The sequence below is a fragment of the Rhinoraja longicauda genome, chromosome 5 (genome assembly GCF_053455715.1).
Source record: "Rhinoraja longicauda isolate Sanriku21f chromosome 5, sRhiLon1.1, whole genome shotgun sequence".
NCBI lineage: Eukaryota > Metazoa > Chordata > Chondrichthyes > Rajiformes > Arhynchobatidae > Rhinoraja > Rhinoraja longicauda.
Window position 1 is genome coordinate 4,242,470 of NC_135957.1, and position 19,264 is coordinate 4,261,733.

The 19,264-nt window shown below is 43.5% G+C and overlaps 1 protein-coding gene across 1 annotated transcript in view; it reads right to left on the reverse strand.

Annotated features, from left to right (window-relative positions):
* Positions 1 to 19,264, reverse strand: part of tmem87b (transmembrane protein 87B) — a 64,562-nt gene that overhangs the window by 12,474 nt on the left and 32,824 nt on the right. The window contains exons 10-15 of the mRNA XM_078398798.1: positions 18,038 to 18,221; positions 15,457 to 15,556; positions 13,556 to 13,649; positions 6,379 to 6,454; positions 2,867 to 2,971; positions 2,727 to 2,785 (exon numbers count right to left, since the gene is read on the reverse strand). Of these exons, the coding sequence (XP_078254924.1) occupies positions 2,727 to 2,785; positions 2,867 to 2,971; positions 6,379 to 6,454; positions 13,556 to 13,649; positions 15,457 to 15,556; positions 18,038 to 18,221 (618 nt within the window). The remainder of the gene's footprint in view (positions 1 to 2,726; positions 2,786 to 2,866; positions 2,972 to 6,378; positions 6,455 to 13,555; positions 13,650 to 15,456; positions 15,557 to 18,037; positions 18,222 to 19,264) is intronic.

The window sequence follows — 19,264 nt, forward strand, 5'->3', positions numbered from 1 at the left end:
AGCTTCCTCCTACTGTACATCCCAAAGCAATGTGGCCTCTGTAGTGTGTATCCCAAAGGCATGTGGCCTCTGTAAATTGCTCTTAGTGTGTAAGGAGTCGAGAAGCAAGTGGGAAAACTTAGAACAGCTTTCCTCCCGTGCTCCAAAGATGTACAGGTTTGTAGGTTAATTGGCTTGGTAAATGTAAAAAAGATTGCGCCACCCCAAGGAGGTCTCAAATTCAAGTAGATCTCAAATTCAAATCCATATTAACAATCTGATCTCAACCAAGCCAATAGTACCAGGGCCAATTTCACTGATTTCAACAACCCAAGTTTTAAGAGATGGAGATGATTGTTGGCATGAACAGGAATAGGCTAAATGCAAGTCATGGTCATTTACTGCAACCTCCCCCCTCCCCCACCAAAAACCTGCAATAGAGGAAAAATGGCTCACCAGTGCACCTATGACTACAGGTTTACTGGGGGGGGGGGGGAGGGGGATCCACAATGAATTAGCTGTACCAGTTAAAGACACGTTGTTGGAGTAACTCAGCGAGTCAGGCCGCATCTCTGGAGAACACGGAGAGGTGACATTTCATGTCGGGACCCTTCTTTAGACCATGTTCTGCAGAAATGCTGCCTGACCCACTGAGTTACTCCAGCATTTTTTTTTAGTAATTCATCATTTGCAGTTCCTTGCATCTGCATTTGGCTGCCCCAGTTGTTATTTCACTCTGCCAGCTCTTAACAATAGATGCTTATGTTTATTTTGGGGGGAGTTGTAATGGGGGAAGAAAAGAGAAAAACTGATTTTGAGAACCCATTGGTTTAATATCAAAGTTTGAGTTTAGTTCAGTTTATTGTCACGTGTACTGAGGTTCAGTGAAAAGTTTTTGTTGCGTGCTATCCAGTCAGCAGAAAGACAAGGCATGATTACAATCGAACCGCTTACAGTGTATAGATACATGATAAGGGAATAATGTTTAGTGAGAGGAGTTTAAGAAGATCATAGTTGAAGTAAGAAATGTTGCTGTAGATTTAAGAACGTGGAGTGATTGTAACATGTTTAGTTTAGTTTTAGTTTAGAGATACAGTGAGGAAACAGGCCCTTCGGCCCACCGGGTCCACGCCGACCAGCACATTAACACTATCCTACACACACTAGGGACAATTTTTACATTTACACCAAGCCAATTAACCTACATACCTGTACATATTTGGAGTGTGTGAGGAAACCGGAGCACCCGGAGAAAACCCACGCGATCATTGGGAGAACGTACAGACTCTGTACAGACAGCACCCGTAGTCGGGATGGAACCCGGGTCTGTAAGGCAGTAACTCTACTGCTGGGCCGCCCTGTGTTTGTGGCGAGCATGCAAATAATCGTCTGGAGTTAGACACAAAATGCTGGAGTAATTCAGTGGTACAGGCAGCATCGCTGGAGAGAAGGAATGGGTGTCGTTTCAGTTCGAAAGCATCCTTCTCTCCAGAGATGCTGCCTGTCCCAATGAGTTACTCCAACATTTTGTGTCTATCTTCGGTTTAAACCAGCATCTGCAGTTACCTTATTACACAAATAATCATCTGGTTTGGGCGCCATCTTGGAAGATGTTGTGGCAAATTGGATTAGTAAATATGCAGATGATACTAAGATAGGTGGAGTAGTTGATAGTGAGGTAGATTTTCAAAGTCTACAGAGAGACTTGGGCCTTTTGGAAGGGTGGGCTGAAAGATGGCAGATGGAGTTTAATGCTGATAAGTGTGAGGTGCTGCATTTTGGTAGGACAAATCAAAATAGGACGTACAGGGTAAATGGTAGGGAATTGAGGAATGCAGTGGAACAGAGGGATCTGGGAATAACTGTGCATTGTTCCCTGAAGGTGGAATCTCATGTGGATAGGGTGGTGAAGAAGGCGTTTGGTATGCTTGCCTTTATAAATCAGAGCATCGAGTATAGAAGTTGGGATGTAATGTTGAAATTGTACAGGGCATTGGTGAGGCCGAATCTGGAGTATGGTGTGCAGTTCTGGTCGCCAAATTATAGGAAGGATGTCGACAAAATGGAGAGGGTACAGAGGAGATTTACTAGAATGTTGCCTGGGTTTCAGCACTTAGGCTACAGAGAGAGGTTGAATAGGTTGGGTCTTTATTCTTTGGAGCGTAGAAGGTTGAGGGGGGACTTGATAGAGGTTTTTAAAATTTTGAGAGGGACGGACAGAGTTGACGTGGGTAGGCTTTTCCCTTTGAGAGTGGGGAAGATTCCAACAAGGGGACATAGCTTCAGAATTGAGGGACAAAGGTTTAGGGGTAACATGAGGGGGAACTTCTTTACTCAGAGGGTTGTGGCTGTATGGAATGGGCTTCCGGTGGAAGTGGTGGAGGCTGGCTCGATTTTATTGTTTAAGAGTAAATTGGATAGGTATATGGATGGGAGGGGATTGGAGGGTTATGGTCTGAGTGCAGGTAGATGAGACTAGGTCAGGGAGAATGGTCGGCGTGGACTGGTAGGGCCGGACAGGCCTGTTTCCATGCTGTAGTTGTTATATGTTATATATATGTTATATGTTATCTAACTCAGTGGGACAGAGCAGTGGAAAGGATTGAGGATCATGAACTGTCTCAGGGTTAAGGCAACCACTATCTCCCATTGTGAATCAGTTTGATTACACCCAGCCTCACACAGCACTTCAAAAGGCTGAACATCCACAGTGAAAAATATTTATAAAAAATAATGGAGTAACTTACTGACTGACACGTTGTCAACCTGAACTTCTTTGTGGTCCATGCCATAAACCCAATTGATGCTAAAAATTGAAGACAATTAGATTATTATAGTATATTGACAAATTCACTGGAATAACTTGGATATACTGAAGGTGACTTACCTATTATTGCAAAAATCAATGTGTTGGTAAAATGTCTGTACAGTGAAAGCTTCACTGTATTTTTCCTCAATTTCAACATTTTAATTGTTTGCGCCAGGCTAACAAATATGTAGTAAAAGCTAAGGAAAATGTCTTCAGTAATCACATTAAAAGAGCATTTAAAAAGGATCATCTCTACACTAAAACTCTCGTTTGTTTGTTTGTTTGTTCCTGAACTACAGCCGAAACAGTACATGATAGTGCAACAATTTTAGGCCCACCTTACTCACTGTCATCCCATTAGTGCTAATGGAAGAGGTTTCATTGAAATCGGTGTTATATATTTAAAGTTATTCACATTTTAAAGTTTAAATCTATCTCCTAGGGAGGGAGGGGGAGGAGGAGAGGAGGGAGGGGGGAGAGGAGGGGGGGAGAGGAGGGGAGGAGAGAGGGAGGGGGGGAGAGGGGTGGAGGAGAGTGGGGGGGGAGAGGGTGCTGCACCAATGCAGGTGAGGTTTGGGCCCAATGGGTCCACTTGGTCTAGTAATCACTGTATGCGTCATTGAAATGTAGTCATGAGAAAACAAATCCAATCCATTAAAGTTCCCTTTAACCTAGATTCCCTCTCTGTCAGTGTTGCACTAATGCATCCCGAATACGCGAAAGGAGGCCACAGGAGCTATTAAATAGTGGGAGGCATCAAAATCAAGCTCAAGTTAACCATCACTTATTCCCACTCTAATCCCAATCTTTGACCAAAGGCAGACACAAAATGCTGGAGTAACTCAGCGGGTCAGGCAGCATCTCTGGAGAGAAGGAATGGGTGACGTTTCGGGTCGAGACTGATGTCAGGGGAGGGGGGGGCGGGGCAAAGATAGGATGTAGTCGGAGACAGGAAAACCAGAGGGAGAACTGGGGAGGGGGTAGGGATGGAGAGGGAGAGTAGGGTATATCTGAAGTTAGAGAAGTCAATGTTCATACCGCTGGGGTGGAAACTGCCCAAGCGAAATATGAGGTGCTGTTCCTCCAATTTGCACTGGGCCTCACTCTGACAATGGAGGAGGCCCAGGACAGAAAGGTCAGATTGGGAATGGGAGGGGCAGTTGAAGTACTGAGCCACCGGGAGATCAGGTTGGTTAAGACGGACTGAAAGAGTTGTAGTTTACACCCCAGCGGTATGAACATTGACTTCTCCAACTTCAGGTATTCCCTGCTTCCCCTCTCTATCCCCTCCCCCTTCCCAGTTCTCCCACTAGTCATCCTGTCTCCGACTACATCCTATCTTTGTCCCGCCCCCTCCCCTGACATCAGTCTGAAGAAGGGTCTCGACCCGAAACGTCACCCATTCCTTTTCTCCCGAGATGCTGCCTGACCCGCTGAGTTCCTCCAGCATTTTGTGTCTACCTTCGATTTAAACCAGCATCTGCAGTTTTTTCCTACCAATCTTTGAACATCCACACTTTTCCAACGAAGCAAAAAGCAGGTATGAGGAACAAAAGCTCAACCTCCTTTCAGGCACCTTGGAGTCTTTGGGACTCAACAATTCCACACAACCACTCTTTTCTCCCTGTTCTGACATAATGTTACCTACCCAAAACATTACTTCAGTTTTTCTCTCTCCATTAATGCTGCCTGACCTGCAGGATGTTTCAATTCTTTTTGCGTCAGATTTCTAGCAAGTGCTCAGCTCTGCATTTCATAGAACAAGACAACTGAACCATCCTACTACAATTACAGAGCAGTGCTGAACTACTATCTGTATCATTGGAGACCCTCGGACTATCCTTGATCGGACTTTGCTGGCTTTACCTTGCACTAAACGTTATTCCGTTATCATGTACATTAATTAATGCCAGGAACTAATTTTGTAAACATTCCTGATACTGCAAAACCTTTAAACCTGTCCTCTTGGGATTGAGAGAAGATGTTGCCTGGATAAGGGTTGTGTTCAATAGTATACAATTTAAATTCAGCAGCGATTATGAACCGCCATTAAATTCCTCTTAACGGTTGGTTCTCTAAACAGATTTATTTTTGGGCTAGCAAGCAATTTTATCATGAAGCAACATTAATGAAGTTCTCATGTGTAATTTGTTTTTGCTTAGTTTGGAGATACAGAGCGGAAACATGCCCTTCAGCCTACCGAGTCCGTGCCGACCTGTAATCCCGCACACTAACACTAACCAACATACACACACACAAAGCCAAATTTAAAATTTTACCAAAGCCAATTAACCGCCAAAACTGTACATCTTTGGAGTGTGGGAGGAACCAAGAGCACCCGGCGAAAACCCGCGTGCTCATGGCGCTTGTACAACTCCGTATAGACAGCACCAGAAGTCAGGATTGAACCCTGTTTTCTGGTGCTGCAAGGCTGTTACTCTACCGCTGTGCCACCGTGCTGCCCATTTTCATTTTGCCTCCTGGTACACAATGATAAATGGATGATGTAAGGTCTATGTTAAATGCTTGGACCATGCTGGTTAACATTTGAGCCCAAAATTACCTGACAACTTTAGTAGAAACTATTCCCATCTTGCTGTGTTTGCTAAAGATAATTGTACATCTGATGAAGTTACATTATATCCGACTTTTGAGAACTGGAAAGCAAACTTGCATTGCTAATGCATCAGGCCACAGAGGTAACATCTGCTTTATAATCTATGAATTAGCAGTGGGCAGTCAGATGCTGGTGTGGTTTAGCTAAGAGCTGCGAATCTGATATTAGACTGGAAGCTATAATTTATAAAGGATATCCACCCACACAAGCCTGAATCAAGCAAAGCCAAGGATATATTGGCCAAAAGCTCGAGATCAGATTACTTTTCCAAGAACATTAAAATGTTAAACAAGTAGTTAGAGAAAGAAAGCAACCAATTGAAAGTTAAAAGCAGCATCTACAACACACAACATGCAAACTGGTCAATACCGGTCAGCAGAGCAGGTTACGTTATAGAGAAAATAATCCAATTGATAGCAGCAAAGAGAGAAGACTAGAATCAAAGCAGCAGTTTAAGATAGCGGTTGCTTAGTTTAGAGGTACAGCGCGGAAACAGGCCCTTCGGCCCACCGGGTGCGTGCCATCCAGCGATCCCCGCACATTAACACTATCCTACACTCTGGGAACAATTTTTTACATTTTCCAAGCCAATTAACCTACACACCTGTACGTCTTTGGAGTGTGGGAGAAAACTGAAGATCTCGGAGAAAACCCACGCAGGTCACGGGGAGAACGTACAAACTCCGTACCAATAGTCGGGATGGAACCCGGGTCTCCGGCACTGCATTCGCTGTAAGGCAGCAACTCTAACGCTGCGCTCTAAACTAGCATAAACTAAAGATTAAGACTGGGAATGTTCCACAAATAATGAATCAAACAGTCTTTGCTCTGTCTGGGAACTGTAAACGCATCAGGTCTGAAGATGTCTATTTTATAGTTGGTGAGTAAGGGAGTTCAGTCTATGATCTCTTACACAGGAACAGTTCAGATGAAGACTGGCATATTTTGAGAGAACATAGGGTACTTGAGAAGGATATGAACCAGACAAAAAAGGAATCGATTACTGCTAAAACTATTTCAGCCACCAAGACTGGAACACTTCTTCGATCCTGCAATGTTGGAGAAAGGAAATATTAGATTTTCTGAGAATTGGTTTCACTGTGACAATAAATTATATAATTAGAGTCATTCTGAAGGAAGATTTTTAAATTAGAAAATAAAGAATAGGGAATTACATTTCAAATAATGCATGGAAATTAAACTGTGCCCCCCCATAGTAAGAAATCAGCCAATATCTACAGACGAGATGTGTAGGGAGGAACTGCAGATGCTGGTTTAAACCGAAGATAGATACAAAATGTTGGAGTAGGGGGACAAACATTCTGGCAGGCAGGTTTGCTAGTGTGACACCTGTGGCTTTAAACTAAGTAGTGGGGGGGAGGGGTTAACAAATTGTGAATATGAAGATGAGGTAAAAGGGAATACAGGAGATATTGCAAAAGACTCTCGGAAGAATGGGAACAGAAGTTCTAGAGGGGAAAAGAAATTAAGGGCAGGGCCAATTGTGAACAATGTGAGAGGGGAGGTAAATACAGAAGTTAAAGTGTTGTACTTAAATGCGCGTAGTATAAAAAATAAAGTGGATGAGCTTGAGGCTCAGTTAGTCATGGGCAAGTATGATGTTGTAGGGATCACTGAGACATGGCTACAAGAGGACCAGGGCTGGGAACTGAATATTCAGGGGTATACAACGTATAGAAAAGACAGACAGGTGGGCAGAGGGGGTGGGGTTGCTCTGATGGTAAGGAATGATATTCATTCCCTTGCAAGGGGTGACATAGAATCAGGAGATGTTGAATCAGTATGGATAGAAATGAGAAATTGTAAGGGTAAAAAGACCCTAATGGGAGTTATCTATAGGCCCCCAAACAGTAGCCTCGACATAGGGTGCAAGTTGAATCAGGAGATAAAATTGGCGTGTCAAAAATGTAATGCTACAGTGGTTATGGGAGATTTCAACATGCAGGTAGACTGGGAAAATCAGGTTGGAAATGGACCCCAGGAAAGAGAGTTTGTAGAGTGCCTTCGAGATGGATTCTTAGAACAGCTTGTACTGGAGCCTACCAGGGAGAAGGCAATTCTGGATTTAGTGTTGTGTAATGATCCTGATCTGATAAGGGGACTAGAGGTAAAAGAACCATTAGGATGCAGTGATCACAACATGATAAGTTTTACTCTGCAAATGGAAAGGCAGAAGGGAAAATCGGAAGTGTCGGTATTACAGTATAGCAAAGGGGATTACAGAGGCATGAGGCAGGAGCTGGCCAAAATTGATTGGAATGAGGCCCTAGCAGGGAAGACGGTAGAACAGCAATGGCAGGTATTCATATCATATCATATCATATATATACAGCGCGGAAACAGGCCTTTTCGGCCCACCAAGTCCGCGCCGCCCAGCGATCCCCGCACATTAACACTATCCTACACCCACTAGGGACAATTTTTTACATTTACCCAGTCAATTAACCTACATACCTGTACGTCTTTGGAGTGTGGGAGGAAACCGAAGATCTCGGAGAAAACCCACGCAGGTCACGGGGAGGACGTACAAACTCCTTACAGTGCAGCACCCGTAGTCAGGATCGAACCTGAGTCTCCGGCGCTGCATTCGCTGTAAAGCAGCAACTCTACCGCTGCGCTACCGTGCCGCCCATTTATTCCAAAGAGGTGGAAAGACTCTAAGGGGAGTAAGAGACACCTGTGGCTGACAAGGGAAGTCAGGGACAGCATAAAAATTAAGGAGAGGAAGTATAACATAGCAAAGAAGAGTGGGAAGACAGAGGATTGGGACTCTTTTAAAGAGCAACAAAAGTTAACTAAAAAGGCAATACGGGGAGAAAAGATGAGGTACGAGGGTAAACTACCAATAATATAAAGGAGGATAGCAAAAGTTTTTTTAGGTACGTGAAGAGGAAAAAAATAGTCAAGGCAAATGTGGGTCCCTTGAAGACAGAAGCAGGGGAATTTATTATGGGGAACAAAGAAATGGCAGACGAGTTAAACCGTTACTTTGGATCTGTCTTCACTGAGGAAGATACACACAATCTCCCAAATGTTCTAGGGGCCGGAGAACCTAGGGTGATGGAGGAACTGAAGGAAATCCACATTAGGCAGGAAATGGTGTTGGGTAGACTGATGGGACTGAAGGCTGATAAATCCCCAGGGCCTGATGGTCTGCATCCCAGAGTACTTAAGGAGGTGGCTCTAGAAATAGTGGAAGCATTGGAGATCATTTTTCAATGTTCTATAGATTCAGGATCAGTTCCTGTGGATTGGAGGATAGCAAATGTTATCCCACTTTTTAAGAAAGGAGGGAGAGAGAAAACGGGTAATTATAGACCAGTTAGTCTGACATCAGTGGTGGGGAAGATGCTGGAGTCAATTATAAAAGACGAAATTGCTGAGCATTTGGATAGCAGTAACGGGATCATTCCGAGTCAGCATGGATTTACGAAGGGGAAATCATGCTTGACAAATCTACTGGAATTTTTTGAGGATGTAACTAGGAAAATTGACAAGGGAGAGTCAGTGGATGTGGTGTACCTCGACTTTCAGAAAGCCTTCGACAAGGTCCCACATAGGAGATTAGTGGGCAAAATTAGGGCACATGGTATTGGGGGTAGGGTACTGACATGGATAGAAAATTGGTTGACAGACAGAAAGCAAAGAGTGGGGATAAATGGGTCCCTTTCGGAATGGCAGGCAGTGACCAGTGGGGTACCGCAAGGTTCGGTGCTGGGACCCCAGCTATTCACGATATACATTAATGACTTAGACGAAGGGATTAAAAGTACCATTAGCAAATTTGCAGATGATACTAAGTTGGGGGGTAGTGTGAATTGTGAGGAAGATGCAATAAGGCTGCAGGGTGACTTGGACAGGTTGTGTGAGTGGGCGGATACATGGCAGATGCAGTTTAATGTAGATAAGTGTGAGGTTATTCACTTTGGAAGTAAGAATAGAAAGGCAGATTATTATCTGAATGGTGTCAAGTTAGGAGGAGGGGGAGTTCAACGAGATCTGGGTGTCCTAGTGCATCAGTCAATGAAAGGAAGCATGCAGGTTCAGCAGGCAGTGAAGAAAGCCAATGGAATGTTGGCCTTCGTAACAAGAGGAGTTGAGTATAGGAGCAAAGAGGTCCTTCTACAGTTGTACCGGGCCCTGGTGAGACCGCACCTGGAGTACTGTGTGCAGTTTTGGTCTCCAAATTTGAGGAAGGATATTCTTGCTATGGAGGGCGTGCAGCGTAGGTTCACTAGGTTAATTCCCGGAATGGCGGGACTGTCGTATGTTGAAAGGCTGGAGCGATTGGGCTTGTATACACTGGAATTTAGAAGGATGAGGGGGGATCTTATTGAAACATATAAGATAATTAGGGGATTGGACACATTAGAGGCAGATAACATGTTCCCAATGTTGGGGGAGTCCAGAACAAGGGGCCACAGTTTGAGAATAAGGGGTAGGCCATTTAGAACGGAGATGAGGAAGAACTTTTTCAGTCAGAGGGTGGTGAAGGTGTGGAATTCTCTGCCTCAGAAGGCAGTGGAGGCCAGTTCGTTGGATGCTTTCAAGAGAGAGCTGGATAGAGCTCTTAAGGATAGCGGAGTGAGGGGGTATGGGGAGAAGGCAGGAACGGGGTACTGATTGAGAGTGATCAGCCATGATCGCATTGAATGGCGGTGCTGGCTCGAAGGGCTGAATGGCCTACTCCTGCACCTATTGTCTATTGTCTATTGTCTATTGCAACTCAGCGGGACAGGCAGCATCTCAGGATGGCGCAGCGGTAGAGTTGCTGCTTTACAGCGAATGCAGCGCTGGAGACTCAGGTTCGATCCTGACTACGGGTGCTGCACTGTAAGGAGTTTGTACGTTCTCCCCGTGACCTGCGTGGGTTTTCTCCGAGATCTTCGGTTTCCTCCCACACTCCAAAGACGTACAGGTATGTAGGTTAATTGGCTGGGTAAATGTAAAAATTGTCCCTAGTGGGTGTAGGATAGTGTTAATGTACGGGGATCACTGGGCGGCACGGACTTGGAGGGCCGAAAAGGCCTGTTTCCGGCTGTAGATATATGATATGATATGATGATGATGATAAAGCATTTCTCCAGCGATGCTGTCTGACTCGCTGAGTTACTCCAGCTTTTTGAGTCTAACAAGGGACTACAGATGCTGGTTTACCCAGAGGAAATACTAAATACTGGAGTACTTCAGCAGGCCACATAGCATCCATGGAGAATGGAGGCCAAGCCATTGGGTATTTTTAAGGCACATTGACAGGTTCTTCATTAGTGAGGGTGTCAAGGGTTATGGGGAGAAGGCAGGAGAATGTGGTTGAGTAGGAAAGATAGATCACCCATGATTCAATGGCAGAAATGACTCGATTGGCCGAATGGCCCAATTCTGCTCCAATGATAAAGATAATATAGATAGGTGCCAATTTGGGTCAGGACCTTTCTTCAGACTGATTGCAGGGGTGGGGGGGGAAAGAAGGAGGGCCAGAACAAAGCTTGGCAGGTCACAAGTGAAAACAGGCAAGGGTTTTTTTTCGAAGGTAGACACAAAATACTGGAATAACTCAGTGGGACTGGCAGCATCTCGGGAGAGAAGGAATGGGTGACGTTTCGGATCGAGATCCTTCTTCAGACTGAGGTTTTTTTTCAATAGGCAGATGGTTGGACAAAGGCCAGAGATTAACTGACAGAGGGTGTGAGACAAAAGGATTAGAGAGTTGCAAAGTGTAAAGACAGAGGATTGACAAAGTGCAAATTGTTTAGGAATGGAGGTGGAGGGGAGAGATAGCTGCAAGGTCAGCCAGGGCTCGGGGGCGGCGAGTGTTAGCAGAAGTTGGAGAATTCAATTTTCAATTCAATGGTCAAACCAGTAACTATACTTGTATAACAACTTCTCACCCCTTCCCTAGAAGAGTGGTTCTGATATGGTAATGTGCAATCCCATAAGCTTGGGTACAGTCCCACTTCTCACAAGCTAGGGTACAGTTCCAATTCTCCAAACTACCTCATGCGGTCATTGCACTTTTTCCTTTGGAATTGGTTTGTTACAACACTGAGAACTGTATCTTTCTCTTTGCTCTATACCTTTTGTACGTGTCGCACATGACAGTATTAGTCATGTTGGCCTTCTTAACGAGAGGATTTCAGTATAGGAGTAAAGAGGTTCTTCTGCAGTTGTGTAGGGCTCTGGTAAGACCACATCTGGAGTATTGTGTACAGTTTTGGTCTCCTAATTTGAGGAAGGACATCCTTGTAATTGAGGCAGTGCAGCGTAGGTTCACGAGATTGATCCCTGGAATGGTGGGACTGTCATATGAGAAAAGATTGAAAAGACTAGGCTTGTATTCACTGGAGTTTAGAAGGATGAAAGGGGATCTTATAGAGACGTATAAAATTATAAAAGGACTGGACAAGCTTGATGCAGGAAAAATGTTCCCAATGTTGGGGGAGTCCAGAACCAGGGGCCACAGTCTAAGAATAAAGGGGAGGCTATTTAAAACTGAGGTGAGAAGGAACGTTTTCACCCAGAGAGTTGTGAATTTGTGGAATTCTCTGCCACAGAGGGCAGTGGAGGCCAAATCACTGGACGAATTTAAGAGAGAGTTAGATAGAGCTCTAGGGGCTAGTGGAATCATGGGATATGGGGAGAAGGCAGGCACGGGTTACTGATTGTGGATGATCAGCCATGATCTCAATGAATGGCGGCGCTGGCTCAAAGGGCCGAATAGCCTCCTGCACCTATTTTCTATGTTTCTATGTATATTATCATCTGACTTGATTGGATAGCACGTAAAGCAAGACTTTTAACTGTACCTCAGTACACATGACAATAATAAACTTAAACCAGGTCTGTGAAATTCTGGTCACAACCACCCCATCAAGAAATATAATTATATGAAAATATTAAAGTGAAATCTGAAGTCGCTTCCATTTTTACAAATATTCCTAAATTTCGAAGTGTTAAAATTACCTCAGTTTTCACATTTGTAAGTCATTGTACACATATCATGACACCTACACCTAAATTTAGATTTTACTAATTTGAATGTATATCTTCTCAATCTATCTTTTCTATTCGATTTAACACCTTCCACTCCCTGCCTGAGGTAATTTCCAAAGCTGAAAATGTATAATCTACAAATCCTTTCCTATTCACGTTCTGTTGCTTTGGTAGGCTCAGAATGCTGGAGTAACACTGGCAGCATCTGAGGAAAGACTGGAAAGACTGGGCTTGTATTCACTGGAATTTAGAAGGATGAGAGAGAATCTTATAGAAACGTATAAAATTATTAAAAGGACTAGACAAACTAGATGCAGGAAAAATGTTCGCAATGTTGGGGGAGTCCAGAACCAGGGGACACAGTCTAAGAATAAAGGGGAGGCCATTTAAAACTGAGATGAGAAAAAACTTTTTCACCAAGAGAATTGTGAATTTGTGGAATTCTCTGCCAGAGGGCAGTGGAGGCCAATTCACTGGATGAATTTAAAAGAGAGTTAGAGCTCTAGGGGCTAGCGGAATCAAGGGATATGGGGAGAAGGCAGGCACAGGTTACTGACTGTGGATGATCAGCCATGATCACAATGAATGGCGGTGCTGGCTCAAAGGGCCTCCACATGCACCTATTTTCTATGTTTCTATCTCTGGAGAGAAGGAATGGGTGATGTTTCAGACTGAAATCAGTCTCCAGAAGGGTCTCGACCCGAAACATCACCCATTCCTTCTCTCCAGAGATGCTATCTGTCCCGTTGAGTTACTCCAGCATTTTGTGTCTACCTTGGATTTAACCCACATCTGCTGTTATTTCCTACACATTCTGTGGCTTTGGACCAGTTTTGCTGGTTCTTTTCCAAATTTCAGAATCTATTAAACAGTCTTTTGTTGTCACGAGGATTGCAAAATGGATTAAAAAGGTGGTGTGACCAAACTGCTTGGCACTTTGTCTGACGTGGAGTTTGCTGACCTAATTACTTTGCATTCCTCTTAGTTTCTGTGTGAACAAGATATCCCTAACTCAGGTAAACAAGAAAATTGTTCTTTTGGAAAGTGCGCGCGAATCAAAGGCTTTTCTGATAACATTTAATTTTTGCTGAATTGTTCAGTGCTAGGTTCAGACGTTAGGTTTAGTTGTTTCACTTTACCCCTGTAATTCTCAACACTCCTTCGACAGCTGCAAAAACTAGGTAGAGGGCTCCCAGACCGACCACTCTGTGCATCACTGTGCCTAATCGAGGCCTGTACAAAGGATAAAGCATGAAAAGGATATGCATTTCAAACACACATTTACTGACACCATTAACCTGCCAAGAGAGCAGATGACATTGAAGCAGCGAGCCAATTTTCTCTCTGAGCCCGGTCTATCTTTTAGAGTTACAGCACGGAAACAGGCTCTTCGGCCCACCGAGTCCGCACCAACCAGCGATCACCCCGTACACGAGCACTATCCTACACACTAAGGACAATTTACAATGTTTTACCGAAGCCAATTAACCTACAAACCTGTACGTCTTTGGAGTGTGGGAGGAAACCGGAGCAGCCGGAGAAAACCCACGTGGTCACAGGGAGAACGTACAAACTCCATATAGACAGCACCCGTAGTCGGGATCAAACCTAGGTCTCTGGCGCTGTGAGGCAGCAACTCTACCGCTGCTCCACCGTGTCACCCGATCATTCAATAATTTTATGGCTACTATACAATAATTTTGGGCAGCGCGGTGGCGCAGCGGTAGAGTTGCTGCCTTACAGCGAATGTAGCGCCAGAGACCCAGGTTCCATCCCGACTACGGGTGCTGTCTGTAGGGCGTTTGTACGTTCTCCCCGTGACCTACGTGGGTTTTCTCCGAGATCTTCGGTTTCCTCCCACACTCTAAAGACGTACAAGTTTGTAGGTTAATTGGCTTGGTAAATGTAAAAATTGCCCCTAGTGGTGTAGGATAGTGTTAGTGTACGGGGATCGCTGGTCGGCGCGGACCCGGTGGGCCGAAAGGCCTGTTTCCGCGCTGTATCTCTAAACTAAATTGTATTTGATGAGTTGCAATATTGAGAAGCTGAGTTTTGTTTTTGCCCAGCTCTCAAGAGTCAGCGAACTGAACAGGTCCAGGGGAGTAGCTGTCTGCATGAAGCCTCTGTCTAAGGCAGCTCTCTGCAACAAGTCCACAGGTACTGGGCAGAGAAACACCATCTTCACAGAGGCCACAAAACCTATGAAGCTTTTACAGTCAAGTTCTATGTACAGATTAAAATAATGAAAAGAAACAAAACACAAATGAAATCAGGTAATAAACAAACTGTTGTTAAAAAAAAGAGTGAGGAGGGCCGCCGTGAGTGAAGGGACCCGGCGAGGACGAAGGGGGAACCCAGTGTGGGCAGGCCTGGTTCCCCACTGTCAGAAGATTAGACCGTTTGATGAACTACTTGTAGCTTTGTCAGCACCAGAAACATGACAACTCTTTTTTTTCTACTGCCTTGGTGATGTCTGTGGTGTGATTTCACCAGATTGTATGCAAAAGCAAAGAATCCCAACGTGCCTAGGTACATGTGACAATAAAGTAGCATTGAAGAATTGTAGAGGAAGGGGGGTTTAAGAGTTAAGGTGTACAGATTGCATGTTGCGCATCGTGAGCTTGCTTTACTTACTAAAGTATCACAGGTTGTTTTGCTGAACTGCAGAAGCTGTTGTGACTAAAGGATTGAGAGCCGATACCAAGTAGTACTGCAGAGAACAACAAGTCTATTCAGGACAATAAGAAACGGTGCAGACATGTGCTGATTGTGTGATTAGCTGGACCCGTGACTACTTATGTATAAATATACTGCCTGTGCACAAAATAATTGGGTGGGTCCGCCGCGGGGAGCTGCAAGTACGTAACCATACTCCCAGTGACTCTCCCACTCCCACCAGCGTCATCAAGTTATGTCTTTACTATCAGTGTCTGACGGTGTTTATTATTTCAGAGAATGAGCGGGCTTTAACAGAATAGCAAGGAATACACCGCTGTAGATCAGCCATGACATAACTCAAGGGCTTTGAGGAGATACTCACTTAACTATTCCATATCCCAAGCTTACAATGATCACAAGGAGCCGAGCCAATGTTCTTTTCACCGCAGAAGTTAACTCCGCAAAGACCAGGAGACTTTGCACTGCAAGAAAAAAAAAATAGTAACTAGGCATTTCTAGAACTTTCCATGAAGAATTTCAGAGGACAACATTTTAAAACAGTTTAGCTTCGTTTAGAGATAACCGGCCATTGGTAAACAGGCCCTTCGGCCCACTGAGTCCGCACCGACCAGCAATCCCTCACACACTAGGGACAATTTACACTTATACCAAGCCAATTAACCTACAAACCTGCACGTCTTTGGAGTGTGGGAGGAAACCGAAGATCTCGGAGAAAACCCATGCAGGTCACGGGGAGAACGTACAAACTCCGTACAGACAGCACCTGTAGTCAGCCACCGTGAATGGCCTCTACCACTGTGCCACCTTTACTCCGGAGAAATAGAGGCTTTATGCCATCAACATACCATTACACCAATGATGTGGAGACACAGCAACTGGTTGTTGTGGAAATTGAGGAAATAATCATAAGGAAGAGAAATACTGTCATACTAATGGCACAGAGTAGCAAGACACTGTTAACTTAAATTAGTTAACTTGTTACTTTTTGACCCCAAAATTCTTCAAAGAGAAGAATTTGCGGAAGGATGTGCTTGCGTTGGAGAGGGTCCAGAAGAGGTTTATGAGAATGATCCCAAGAATGATTGGGTGGACGTATGATGAGTGTTTGTCGGCACTGGGCCTGTACTCGCTGGAGTTTAGAAGAATGAGGGGGAACTCATTGAAACGTACAGAATAGTGAAAGGCCTGGATAGAGTGGATGTGGAGAGGATGTTTCCACTAGTGGGACAGTCTAGGACTAGAGGCCATAGCCTCAGAATTAAAGGAGATGAGGAGATGAACTTACAGAGCCTTCCATAATGTTTGGGACAAAGACCTGTCATTTATTTATTTGTCTCTGTACTCCACAATTTGAGATTTGTAATAGAAAAAATGGCCTTTAATAAAATCTGATAATGTGAACTTTAACCACATGATTTTTTTCTATTACAAATCTCAAATTGTGGAGTACAAAGGAAAATAAATAAATGATGGGTCTTTGTCCCAAACATTATGGAGGGCACTGTATAAAACTAAATTAAATTGCAATGAAAAGAGTAATGAATGAACAAAGGTTCATTCTTTTTTTTTAGTGTAAAGATTTAAAAAACTTCTAATCTGATTAAAAGTATCTGTTGAGCAACAGTCTCGTGTTCTCAGTATGATGCTGTGGAGGCCAAGTTATGGTGTATTTTTAAATCGGAGATTGATAGATTCTTGATTAGTACGGGTGTCAGGGGTTATGGGGAGAAGGCAGGAGAATGGGGTTGAGAGGGGAAGGTAGGTCATCCATGATTGAAATGGCAGAGTAGACTTGATGGGCTGAATATCCTAATTCTGCTCCTATTACTTATGAATGACCTAAATAGTAAAACCACAGCTACACTTCTGTGCTATCTGAACATGGAATGGCAAGGAATTTCTCCTCAATACAACACGTGAATGAAACTGAACATCAGAACACGTTGGATGTCATTTTCATGACAAAATGAAGATATCAACAGCATATTTAATTACATCACTCCAAATCTTGCATACATGTATTCACAATTGATGAAGTGGGGTAAAGATGTTGGAATCTAGAGTTAAAGTGCTCCGAAAAATCAGAAATTATTGTTGGGATTAGCTTGTTGAATTCTTAGAATAAAGGGGAGGCCATTTAAAACTGAGGTGTGAAAAAACTTTTTCACCCAGAGAGTTGTGAATTTGTGGAATTCTCTGCCACAGAAGGCAGTGGAAGCCAAATCACTGGATGGATTTAAGAGAGTTAGATAGAGCTCTAGGGGCTAGTGGAATCAAGGGATATGGGGAGAAGGCAGGCACGGGTTACTGATTGTGGATGATCAGCCATGATCACAATGAATGGCTGGCTCGAAGGGCTGAATGGCCTCCTCCTGCACCTATGTTCTATGTTCACCTTAGAAGAAATTCAGTATAAACATAACCCTTCTCGCTTCAATGATATTGTCCAGTGATGAAACACAAAATCAAGACTTGGCCAATATAATTTTTTAAGTACAATATTTAAGTCCAACAAAGATGCACTTCAGCCTGCATCAGAACCTGATTAACACAAGGCAGACACAAAATGCTGGAGTAACTCAGCGGGTCAGGCAGCATCTCGGGAGAAGGAATGGGTGACGTTTCGGGTCAAGACCCTTCTTCAGACCCGAAACGTCACCCATCAGTCTGAAGAAGGGTCTTGACCCAAAATGTCATCCATTCCTCTCCCGAGATGCTGCCTGACACGCTGAGTTACTCCAGCATTCTGTGTCTATCTTCGAATTAAACCAGCATCTGCAGGTTTTTTTACACAATAGGATTAAACATTAAAAGATGATTCAAAATGTACTACCATTTTAGTTCTGTCTCACACTTTTAATTTGCTAACAACTTCAGTTTAACACTTTGCATATTATCCAATTTCACTTTAATTTATAAGGCAGATGAAGTAGTAAACATACCAGATATTCCACGAGTATTTGTGTTTTGATATTCTGCATAGAACACAGCTTTTTCCAGCATGCCAAGAAAAATAACTCCAGCTATCCAGAACTGGATTCTCAACAAATCTTTCCAATAACATGCAGACCAGAAGAGCCACAATATTCCGTAAAGTATATATATGATGCACATTATCATATAAAACTATGGGGAGAAAAATATACAGCTACAATTAAAATCAGAAAATGCAAGCAGCACGCAAAATAAAATTTATCAAAGATATTATATAAAATCTATAACAAACTAGACGACCCGTGGACGCGTTAGGTTCCCGTTGTGACAGCGGTTTCGATGAAAGAAAAGACACAATTTTAATATTATTGAGTGGTCAAACTTTAACTTGTAGAAAATTTGAGCATTTACCTCAGGAGTACTATTTTCTATGTTTCTAATAACGGAGAATCCAATGTATATTTGGGAAGCTTGGAGGTTGAGGTTGAGGTTTTTGTCACAGCGTTTTCGCCCTTAATCAAAATGACAGGCAGAGATAGACACAAAATGTTGGAGTAACTCAGCGGGACAGGCAGCATTGCTGGAGAAAAGGAATGGGTGATGTTTTGGGTCGAGACCCTTCTTCAGGCTGATCTGGCAAGCGGGCAAGATCATCTCTGACCCCTCTCACCCTGGCCACAAACTCTTTGAGGCACTTCCCTCTGGAAGGTGACTCCGGACTGTCAAAGCAGCCACAGCCAGACATAAAAACAGCATTTTTCCGCGAGTAGTAGCTCTACTCAATAACCAAAGTCTGTCGTCTCTTTTTGCTCTAGTTTATTTCACGTGTCTGCCTAGTCTTTCTCAACATCGGAGGAGCATAGGTGAGTGCATAAGCCTCCCATTACCACCGGGAGCAAATTGACATTTGGCACTTTGGATTTTTAACATCTTGTCCTGTGTATTTGGAAACACTCACATGTTTAAACTGTAATGTTGTATTCTTAATGTTTTAATGTTTTATGCTTTATTCTTAATTATTTACTGTATGTTCGTGTTGTTACTTGCGAGTGGAGCACCAAGGCACATTGTGTACATTTATTTGTGTACATACTTGGCCAATAAACTTATTAATTCATTCATATGCATATACTTCCTGACATTCATTTTGGTTGCTGGAACTATCATAACATACAAAATTATACTCAGCAGACTAAACTAAAATCCACACCAATTAACTATTTACAAGAGAGACT